This window comes from Candoia aspera, chromosome 5 (assembly GCF_035149785.1).
Source record: "Candoia aspera isolate rCanAsp1 chromosome 5, rCanAsp1.hap2, whole genome shotgun sequence".
NCBI classification, from domain to species: Eukaryota; Metazoa; Chordata; class Lepidosauria; order Squamata; family Boidae; genus Candoia; species Candoia aspera.
In genome coordinates, this window is record NC_086157.1 from 112,042,481 (window position 1) to 112,054,306 (window position 11,826).

Genomic DNA, 11,826 nt, shown 5'->3' on the forward strand with positions numbered 1-11,826 from the left:
ATTTATACAATATAAAGTACTATAGCCTGAATTTTGCCATTATTTTTGAACCGTAACATTATTGGCTGGAATACAAGGACAGCTGATGGCAATTTCTCATTACTTCAATATTCTTTAAATATAAACCATGCAAAAATAACCCCCAAAGTCTCTTCCATCCACCAAAACTTTTAAGACAATTTCTTAAAAAAAAATTAAATAAATAACAACCTGGGTGCTTCTAGGCATCAGCCTCTGTCAATTGTAGTTCACATTAGGCCTTTTTAAAGCCTAAAAGACAGGTTTAAAGTGCTTCCGCTTTAAATGGGTCAGAAATTTCAATTTTTCCTGAAATGACTCCGATTCTTTCTGAACGTTAGCACCGTTGTTAGAGTGGGGAGGGGGGAATCTAACAGAATTGACTAACAGAACGAAGTAGAAACTCTTTTATACTAAAAGAAGTATAAACCCTGGAAGGAAAACTCTGGCTCCAGAATAGATGCTAACAGAATTCTGGTGCAGTCTGTGTTAATTTCATAATCTCCTGAGTTTACAGAACCTGTGCAAATGCTTGGGGAAACTTTTACTGAAGCATAAAACCTTGAGACGTTTGCAAAGCCATCTGATTGTGACGCCTGGATCTCGTTTCTAATTTTCAGATCACTTGCCACTTTAGCAATAAAGAGGTCATCAAGAAAAGTAATTGTTCAGCCCTTAGTTAATTACATAGTTGCTGGGTTCTGTGTTTTTTATATGCGTAACATACATGCATGAAACTGTGCTTTATGAACAATCGTTTAAATGAAGGTGGCACATACTTTAAAAAAAATAGTATCAAGCAAATACTTTGTGGGGCGATGTTTCAGGGGTGGGTGTATGTTTAAGGCTGTTGCTGCTTAGGAGGAAGAAATTTAAATAATTTGGATAGCCCAAAAAGAACCCCAGAATTTCAGATCAAGACCTATTTAGGACAGTGTTTCTCAACCTCAGCAACCTTAAGATGTGTGGACTTCAACTCCCAGAATTCCCCAGCCACCACACTGGCTGGGGAATTCTGGGAGTTGAAGTCCACACATCATGAAAGTTGCTGAGGTTGAGAAAAACTGTTCTAGACACTGGGCAAAATGTTCGTAATAGTCTTAATTATGAACCCTTTCCCGACGTTTTAGCTGGTATCCTATTCCCTATCTACTTTAAAAAAAAAAAAAATGCACTTCTGTGATACTTTTTAGTACTTTTTTCTTTTTGGACTGTTTCCCCTTAAAACAGACAAACTCATCTGTACTAGAAGAGATGGAAGTTGCATAAAGGAAGGTGACTTCCCTTTAACAGGCATGGGTGTTCTGTGTTCAGCTCATTCAGAAAGAATACATCAATTTGAAAAAGTAAACACATCCTTGCAGTTTTGAAATGTGTGCCTCCGCTTGGGGAAAGGCTTTAGAACACAGGAACGTAGTGCACATTAAAACCGTACGCTCAAAATCAACCTCTGAAAGATGCTGGAATACTTCAACCCTAGTCTCCAGTAAAATGGGGGAAAAGGGACTGCATCAGCTTTTGTAATGGGTTCCTTAACCATCTATCTTCTCTGCCTTAAATTTCTCGGTATAGTCCGGGGAGAACTTCATCCCATATAACGGTCACGAGCGTGGATCCTGGAAGAGTAAAAACAAGATTCTTGAGTTCCTATTTGAAGACTGTGTAAAGGGGGTGGGGTGGGGTGGGAAGCAGATTAAAACAGGAGCGGAAGCTTCCTGTCAGGTGTAAATGGGCAGCTGGGGCTCAAAAAAGCCAAGATACTAGCCGAATTCCAAGACCTAATAATAATAACTAATAACTCCCAGAATTCCAGGTCTATGAGACCCCTCACTTTATTATTATTAAAATTTATATCACTGCCCATCTCCCCCAACGGGGGACTCTGGGCGATTTACAGTAAAATAATGATTAAAAGCGTATCAACCTGAGTTACAGTCTAAAAATATAAATAAAATAATAAATATAAAATCTAAGTGGAGATGGAACCACAACCAATAAGGAGTGCTATGCTGCCATCACAATTGCCATGGCTTATTTTTGTGCTTTATTGATTTTGTTGTAATTTCTTGGATTGCTGTGAGCTGCCCAGAGTTACTGAGAGTTGGGCAGCTTTGCAAGTTTATATAGAGAAGAGAATCTCTGTAGCTCAGGGTTGAACTGTGGAGTCCTTGGTGCTCTCTGAGCAAACCGCCAAGCTCAGAGAGCTCCAAGGACTCCACAGCGCAAGTTTACGTTATTATTTTGGTTGGTCGCACAGCCAGCCAGATGTTCAGGCTGGGTTTGGCATTTTCGTCCACCTATCGAGTCCTTCCCAAGGACCCGGGACAGGCAGATGTTGTTGAATAATATTAACGGTATCCTCGCAGGATGTAAGCTGTTCCAATTATTATTATTGTTATTATTATTACTGTTGTTGTTATTCTACCATCACTTTGCCAGTTGCACAAGCTTATCTGTCTGTTTCTGGATTGGCTTTTTTTTTTGGCTAGTCTTGAAGGTGCTACCACGGTACTTTGTGTCGTTCAATATTGTCCCTACCCAGTTTCAGTTTTTATGAAGAGCAGGGAATAACCAAATTAAGTAAGTTTTTAATAGGCCACTGATAGAGCGCCTAAGCCAGTGCGGGAGCCTATTTTATCCAGCGACACAGAAAAGGCTTATTCCAAAGTTCTGTTCTTAGACTTGTGCGTCCCCACCTTGGCTACTGTTTTATATCCCTTGCTTCCTACAGCTTAGGAGCCCTAGTCTGTCTATCCAAAAAATAAAAATATAAAACCGCTCACCTATGCATGGTGCTATCCAATACACTGCCACGTAATTCCAAAATTGGTCCATAAAGCAGCGTATGTGCAAAGAAAAAGCCAGAGCTGGGTTAAATATCGCACCAGTGACGTTTCCTCCTACCAAAGCCAAAAATAAAACATTTCTCCTCTAAGACTTCATGCAACCTTTAAAAACCAATAAAGTTAGATCCGCTAACGCAAGAACTGGGGATAATTTACAGCCCATAATATGGCGTGTCGAAGAGTGATGTCTCGGGGGCTGTGCCAAACAGAAGACGCTATAGGAAGCAAGATGTGTTAGTCTATAGTAGCAAAACATCAAGTAGCAACTTTTCTGACTAATATATTTTATTAAAAGGCAGAAGCTTTCATGAGCTTTAGCTTTCATCTTCCATTACAGATAGTCCTCAACTTACCACCGTTCATTTAGTGACCGTTCAAAATTACAATGGTGCTGAAAAAAGTGACATACGACTGGTCCTCACACAACCAGCACCACATCCCTGCAGTCACATGATCAAAATTCAGGCACTTGGCAACCAGCTCGCACTTACAATGGTTGCAGCATCCCAGGTTCACGTGATCGCCATGTGTAATCTTCCCAGCCAGCTTCCAACAAGCAAAGTCAATGGGGGAAGCTGGATTTGCCTAACAACCACTGCCAAAAAGGTTGTAAAATTGGGCACGACTCACTTAACAACTGCCTCGCTTAGCAATGAAGTTCCAGTCCCAACTGTGGTTGTAAGTTGAGGACTACCTGTCTGTATCTGTATTAGCCATATTGTCAGGGTTGGGGTGGCTGGTGTTTAGCTGTGCTTGGAGGGTCCCACATTTTCTACTTTGGTCCCAAGTCTGGCCCTGTATTTCCTAAAGTCTATGACAGTGTTTCTCAACCTTGGCAACTTGAAGATGGGTGGACTTCAACTCCCAGAATTCCCCAGGCACCCAGAATTCTGGGAGTTGAAGTTCACACACCTTCAAGTTGTCCAGGTTGAAAAACACTGGTCTAAGATATCAAGCTTCTGTATTATAATTGGAGCAGTCAAGAACTGCCTCTTGGATCATGACAGAATTAATCCAATTAAGTTCTCCCACTGCCTTGCCAGATTTAGTCAAAGGGAAGATGGCTGCATTTAAGATGTAGCTGCCCACGATGGAAGCGCAGACAGAGAGGAGCATTACAAACATGGGCAGAAGTCCTCTGCGCCAGCCACTGTACCAATTCCAATCAAAAGCAATCCTGATGGTGTCACTCCCGGAAGTCAGCACAGATCTTATGTCCACAGATGCTATGATCCTTGCTAGCAACCACGCTCCAAAAGAAAGTATGTTGGGGACAAAAAAAGGGAATTAAGAACTACTGATTAAATTTAGTTATCTGCAAAGAAGGTGCCCCATTGATAAAATTAAAGGATACAGCCCATCGGCATGTAGCAATCATCGCTCTGTCACGTAGAAACATGCAAGTATGCAGAGCAGTAATATTTCCTTCTTCCGGCATAAATAAGCCAAAAGAAGGGGGGAAATGAGGGGTAGCTATATTGGGAAGGGAAAAAAAAGTCCTGTTTAGATATTATAAAAAGTTTCAATTCACCATGCAAACAGCCCATCCCAATTGTCTAAAGCAGTGTTTCTCAACCTTGGGAACTTGAAGATGGGTGGACTTCAACTCCCAGAATTCCCCAGCCAGCATGGCTGGCTGGGGAATTCTGGGAGTTGAAGTCCACCCATCTTCAAGTTCCCAAGGTTGAGAAACACTGGTCTCAAGGTTCATTTCAACAAAATCCACCTTTTCCAGCAAGGATCTTTACAGCCCTTTGTTCCTCTTACTGATTTCTTTTTTTTTCAACTGCTTATTTTATCCTTATAATGTAACAGTAAGACTACCCCCACCTTGCACACAAAAGAATAAAAGTAATTATCTGTGGGGAAAAGTGTATCTGATCAATATTACTCTAGGCTAGTGGCGACAGGTCTTTTGCCAGTTACGTTAGATATGATCCAAAATAGCAGGGAGGGTGGCCAGACCAGGTGCAGAGCCAAGTTATGGGGTCTCTTGCCCATTTCCCATATTTAGATTTCACACATACACACATGCACCCAAAACTACCCCATATGGAAACTTCAGGTTTTGGAATCTCTGCAAATGCTTCGGTTTCATTATGAAACTGGTCTGCTCCGTACAGCAAGAGACCTCCTGCTCTCAATTTCTGCTTCTCAACTGGACGTCGGGCAGGGGGGAGATGTTGGACCAGGCATGGCCACAGAAGAGGCCTATCTCCAAGTCCTGCAAGAAGGCACTGTGTCACTGATGGATCTGGCCCTTTACCAATGGGTCGTACTGCAGTTGTGTGCTGCCCTGAAGATTTCGGGCAAAGTCCCAAACCAAACAGATTCCAAAGGTGAGGGAGCACCAATACCGTCTCTTGTAAAGCACAACATCTGCATTTTGGGATTTCCCAAACTCTGCAGGGGAAGGTTAATGATCAATGGTGGTGACGTGTGGATGGCGTCTGTTCTTCACCTTCTTTCACACATCCTTATGATAGTCTGGTGAGGGAAGGGCTGTTTTTTCCATGATGGGAACAGCACAGAACTGGGGCATTGTTACAGCCCCCCTAGGAAATTAGGAGTTGGATTATCTTCTTCCCCAGAGGACTTTACTCAAGAGCCTACAGAACCATTTTGCGTGAAGAATCACTGCAGCAGGAACAGGCAACCTGTTTTTCCTCAAGGTTTCTTTGTGGTCAGGACAGGGATCAGTTGCAGGTGTGTCCATATACGCGCCTACACGTGTGCATAAAGACACACAAACATGCCTCTCCCCACATGCTTCCCCCTCTTAGCAAGATGAGATCTTTCAGCCCATCAGTGTTGGGAAGCCTGAAAGGAACAAAAAGGACTGGGATACGCGCTGAGATGGTTGGGATGAAACAGGCAGGGACCTTAATGCAACATCATAGAGTTTATTGGTGTTAATCCTGGAGGGATTGCCTACAAAAATCAGAATCATGCTAACAATGGGTTTCCCTGTGACACTCTTCAGAATAAAAAGTTGAAGAAGTAGGATAGGAAGAATATGGGCCTTTCTGAACTTGTTGGTGTTGGAGAAGACTCCTGGGAATACTGTGGACAGCCAAGAAAGAAACCGATGGATCATCAAACAAATCAACCCAGAGTTCTCACTCGAGGCACAAATGGCCAGGCTCAAATTATCCTACTTCGGACACATGATGTGAAGACCCAGCTCTCTGGAGAAGGCTCTGATGCTGGGAAAGGTGGAAGGAAAGCGAAGAAGAGGATGATCAGCAACAAGATGGAGTCAGTTATTGTCATGAGCACTGATGGTGAGCAGGAGGGGGCCCCCATCCAGGGGGGAAAACGCATGCGTAGTACTGAGGAGTGAAGCAGCCATTCAAAGAGACACAGATCAGACCTGCCTTAACTTTCGGGGTTTATCTGTCTGGGTTTTTCCCACGCTTCTTCAGTTTGTTAGGATTCTGTTTTATGTAGCAGTAATAAACACTAGAGACCTACTCCTCGTCTCAGTGTGATTTCTGACTGTTAGGACAGTTATGGTGGTAATGGGTGCACCATTAGAAGACCTGAAAGACCAGATTAGGGATTGATTGTCACAGAGAAAATCTACCTATGGGATCACTAGGAGTCAAAAATGACTTGATGACACATAATCAATCAATCCTGGAGGGAGGGTCGACTGCAAGTGGGCTGGGGAACTGTTGCACCACGGGGCTTCTGAGACTGTAGGGCCAATGTCATCCCTACCTCCATCTTTATTATTGTAAGGATAATACCAGACTTCTTACATGGTTGCTTATACTGAGACAATAGATGTAAAGCAGTATATATGTAATTTCGGTGCCATCTGGTTAGATACTTCTTCAGATGATTGAATACCAAATACTTGCCATCCTGATTTCTCCTTAGTGGCTACTTGTAGCTCTTCTTAAGACATTCCAGTAATCTTTCTAATTCCATCCATCTGCCTTTCTGTCTACTTTCTTCAACCTTGCACATGTGGTCATATTTTCGAGTTGGCTGTCATTCTGCATCCCATGCCCAAAGTATGTGAGTTGCTGCAGTCAGCCTTGATTTGGTCCAGGACCTCTTGATTGGGTCTCCTTGTAGCACGCAGTTCTTTAGGAATCATCTCCAAATCTGTAACTGAAAAATGTTGTTCTTCTTTCTCTTGGGTGTCCCCCTTTCATAGGCATTCCTTTACCTGTTCTGATCTTAGATGTCACTGCAAATAGTTTTGCCGATCAAAGAGTTTAAATAATCCTTGGCATTTGTCTCCTGCCTGGCATGGGCTTGGAGATCAGTGCTGTATACCAGTTTATGGCAGAATTGGCTAGCTATTTTTCACAATCTTCTCTATGTTAATCATTGACTTCTTCCAAAGGTCGACCTCTCTACTACTTTGGCACAATATTCAGCTTTATGTTGAGCCTGGGTCATTTTCTCTTCTTCCCCATCAGTTGTACGTTCATTAACTGTGCTGGTTGACATTACTTTCACCTCGTTAATAATATTATTAACCCAGATTTTATTTTCCTTCTAGTTTTGCTTTCATATCCAGGTTGAAGTCTTCTTCACTTTCAACTAACCAGGGTGTCCACTTGCAAATCCCTCTGTGAAAAAGTATCTGACCCCTTTCAGATTTTGATTTATTTATTTATCGCATTACTTCGCGGCCAGAATCCAAAGACTCCTGGTGGTTCGTAACAATAAAAACATAAAACGTTGCAGAGAAGACACAGTGAAAATGCTATAAAAGATAAAAACCCATACAGTCATCACTTTAGCATCAGATACAGCCCACCTGCATAGGTAGCCTCAATTTTCAAAGGCCATCTTCTGGAATGAAATAAAGTTTGGCCCAATCTGACATCTTCCCTACTAACTAGAGCAGTATTTCTCAACGTTGGCCACTTGAAGATGGGTGGACTTCAACTCCCAGAATCCCCCAGCCAGCATGGCTGGCTGGGGGATTCTGGGAGTTGAAGTCCACCCATCTTCAAGTGGCCAACGTTGAGAAACACTGGATTAGAGGCATGTCTTCCGACCTGGTGCCTAAACTCATCTAAACATTGTGCTGCATCCATGAAGTTTTCACGGCAACCAGAAAGAAGTTCCATGTTTGAGTCTTCCTCCTGGAGTTCCTTCTCGGCATGTCTGCAGAGCTACTCCTGCCCTGGCACTCCTGGGTTGGATTCCCCTTCACTTCCCCCTCTCCACCATACCACCCAGCAGGACTTTATGAAGAGCAAAACGTCCCCTGGCATCTCTTGAGTCCTTACTGCTACTCAGCCCCCCACGATAAATCCTGAGTAAGGAGACAACGCTGCTAGCAACCCACCACATGAAACTTCTCCGACGCCTTCCAACCTTTGCCTTACGTTAGAATCGGGAGCGTTTTTCTTTCCACTGTTTCACAGGTCACGGTATTGTTCGGAGGGCGTCTGAGTCAGTCCAGATTGGTACCATTATGCCCTAACTGAGCAGTGAACACACCAGGGAGCTGAGCTCCAAAGTGTGATTCAGCAGAAGTGGCTGGCAGGGAGAATCCCACTCTCCCCACCTTTTTGGAGGGAGAATGCACTTGGCGTTCAGGGGGAACGATGCACTGTGCTTACGAGAAGCAATCACGGTCTAGAAGTGTGTATTTCTATATACATGCTGGTCTGTAGGTTCTGCATCCCAGATGGTTAGGAAGGCCTTCATCAGCTCCCCAGCTCATTCCAAAGTGAATCAATTCCTAGCCCATTACTGGATCTTTTATGGATCCAGGGCTCATTTATGGCTTGCTGTTTGCAGAACGGATCTGGCTCAGCACCTTAACCACCCCGTATACTCGCTTTCAGCTTCCGTCAGCCCTAGGCACTTTGCCCAAAGGCGGGGAGTTGCAGCAACCGTAGTCTGAAATTTGAGAGCACAACTTTGCCTATCTTGCCCTCGGCTCACCCACACCTAGAACTCAGTAAAGGTAGTCCTCACTTAACAACCATTTGTTTAGTGATGGTTTGGACATATAGTGGTGCTGAAAAAATGACTTACAACCAGTCCTCACACTTATGACCATTGTAGGTCCCTGCAGTCATGTGATCACGATTTGGGCGCCTGGCAACCGGTTTGCATTTATGATCATTGCAGTGTCCCGTGGCCACATGACTGCCATTTTCAACCTTCCCAGCTGGCATCTGGCAAGCAAAATTAACGGGGAACCACGTGATTTGCTTAACACCCACGTGGTCCGCTTAACACCTACGGTGATTCGCTTAACAACTGCTGCAAAAAAGGTCGTAAAATTGCGTTGGATTCACTTGATGACTGCTTTGCTTAGCAACTGAAGTTCTGGTCCCAGTTGTGGTTGTTAAGTGAGGACTACCTGTAAAGAAACATATGCAAGCGAAATCTCCCCAATGGTTCAGTGGTGGACGAAGCAAGGTTTTGGGAATTGTTTTGCTAAAAGTAGCCGTGGGGAATGGGACTTCACCAACGTGGCTCATTTTTATACACACACACACACACACACACACACAGTGTGCGTTTGTGGGTGTGTATCCTGCTTTTATTATTTTTATAAATAACTCAAGGCAGGAAACATACCTGATACTCCTCCCTCCTATTTTCCCCACCACAAAAACCCTGTGAGGTGGGCTGGGCAGGGAGAGAGGGACTGGCCCAAGGGCACCCAGCCGGCTTTCATTAGAAAATGAATGTCAGTTCTTCCATCCCACCAGCAATTCACTGTGCTTAATAAGTCATAGAATCATGACCTGTCATCTAGTCTAACCCTCTGCAATGTGCAGGAAAGCCAATTCAGCCATCCTCAAGAGGCCGCTGCCCACCCTTTCCTTAAAAACCTCCAGAGCTGGGGAATGTACCATCTCCATAGGTAGATGGTTCCACTGTTGGACAAATCATGCCATCAGGAAGTTTTTTCTTATATTTATCTTGTGGGTGTGGGGAATTTCCAGGGTTTGAACACTGGAGGCATATTCTGAGCAACAGCTGTTCTCTCCCTCTTGCATCAAAGAGAATAAAGGCAGAGCCACCTTAAGCCTCTTTCTCACCCTTTCCTGTTTTCCTGGGGCAAGCTACTGTTCTGCAAAAGCAATCCAAAGTTCAGCCCTACTTCTGATGCATGGAGTCTCCACATACAAAGAGCAGCACAGGCACCAGTGTCCTGCCTAGAATGAATAACTCATCTCTCAGCATACTGCTATCCCAACTGCTATCCCCTCGAACCTGGTGGCCTTGTGAACTCCAGGATGCTTGGACTCCTCTGGAAACTTAGTGAACATTCTTCAATGAAAACATGAGCAGGAGCATAGGAAATGCTTTGGCCAACTGCCCGCTCAGTTTTGATCTCTCCATGCAAGGTGTGGTTTAGAGCAAGAAGTCTAGGTTGCAACCAGCATCAAAAAGGCCCAAGAGATTTGATCTGTACAGGTAGTCCTCATTTAGTGGCCACAACTGGGACAAGCCGCTCAGTCGTTCAGCAAAGCGGTTGCTAAGTGAAACCATGACTGTGCTTATGATCTGATTTCAGCTTTCCTTTGCTTTACAGACCTGTGAAGGTCGTAAGTGCGAGGACTGGTTGCAAACTTACTTTTTAATCACCGTTGTAACTGAATGGTCACTTAAACGAGGCAGTCCTAAATGAGGACTACCCTGTACAATTACGCCCTACTTAGAATTTCCCTTTCTGCAGGGGTTTTTGTAAATTCTTGGCAGTTGCTTTTCCTGAAGGGAAAACAGTTGAAAACTACTGGGCAGGATTACGTCTGAACTGGGGAAGCTATGAGGCCAGCCCACTTGGCTATGGATTGTCAGCTATCCTGAAGTCCAATCTAGAGGAACAAAGTAAACTCTTTGCAATTATTCCAGATAAAGTCACGGTCTGAGATTAAATCCGAGGAGCAAACAAGGTACAACCAACCTGTATAGACAAAAGAGGTGATCAGCAAAGCAATCAGATGGACTTTTATCCTGCGATCCATTGACTCAAACTGGAGTAAAGTCAGATGCAGCAAGAAGGAGAAGAGAAACTCTAGGCCAAACGCATTGGCCACGGTAGTTTGAATTGGATTAATGCAGCTCTCTGGCAAGGCTGTTGAATGTCCGGAGGTCATGCCCAACATCCAGATTAATTTCATGCAAATGTGAGCCAGGATGGCTGCTGCGAACTGAGCTGAAGTCTGCAGACACCAGCTTTGGACTCCTAGCCGCCCTTTGTAGAACTGTTGGAAACTGCTGGCCGGGTTGGCCACGCTGCCAGTTAAAGTCCAGCCATGCACGACTGAGAAAATGTAGGTGAGGAACAGGGCTACCTGCGGTTTGGGCACCAAATCACCTAGCAGGCTAAGTTCATGGGTGCAGGCGCAGATCTGGAAGGTGCCAGTTAACTCCAGGAAGAAGCTGTAGCAGCTGAGGCTCCGCCGTGAAGACCAGTTGGCCATCTGTCTGCAGTTGGCCACAAAGAGTATGATACACGCCATCACAAACAGGGAGATCAAGGTTTCACTGGTTTCCATGGCTGAAAAAGGAGGGGAGGGCTGAGATCCTTGAAATAGGAGCCTGCAGAGGCTCACTCCTCCCTGCTAGGCGCTACCTTCCTGGGGGTGATCATCGCGTGCTGCTGGCTCCGCTTTCTCAGGTCACCCTGGGCAGCCTCCGTCTGCTTGAGCGGTCCCCCTCGAAGCCTTGCACCGCGGCGGCGGCGGCGGCCAAACTCTCTCCGCCCCTGCGCTCCAGGACACGGGACTGGGTCCAGGCCAAGCGTGGCTAGCTCCGCTCGGGCGGGGGGCCACCAGCCTCTCCCCAAAATGGAGAGGGGACCCGGAGGAGCGGGCGCGCCCGGCAGAAGCTCCGGGGAACGGCGCAGGACCTTCCCGGGCAACCGCAGCGGCTGGGCTGGGGCTCCGGCGCCGCCGATCTCCCCTCCCGCTGCAGCCGGCCGGATCGGGGCGCCTTCCGTTCCCCCGCGCCGCCGCAGCCG

The 11,826-nt window shown here is 45.3% G+C and overlaps 1 protein-coding gene across 1 annotated transcript; it reads right to left on the reverse strand.

Annotated features, from left to right (window-relative positions):
• Positions 1–1,106: 1,106 nt before the first annotated feature.
• On the reverse strand, positions 1,107–11,362 carry AQP11 (aquaporin 11). The gene is made up of 3 exons (XM_063305949.1): positions 10,768–11,362; positions 2,802–2,918; positions 1,107–1,634 (listed from the first exon to the last, which is right to left on the reverse strand). The coding sequence occupies exons 1-3, from the start codon at positions 11,360–11,362 to the stop codon at positions 1,573–1,575; spliced, it is 774 nt and encodes a 257-aa protein (XP_063162019.1). The 3' UTR covers positions 1,107–1,572.
• Between the last annotated feature and the right edge of the window lie 464 nt (positions 11,363–11,826).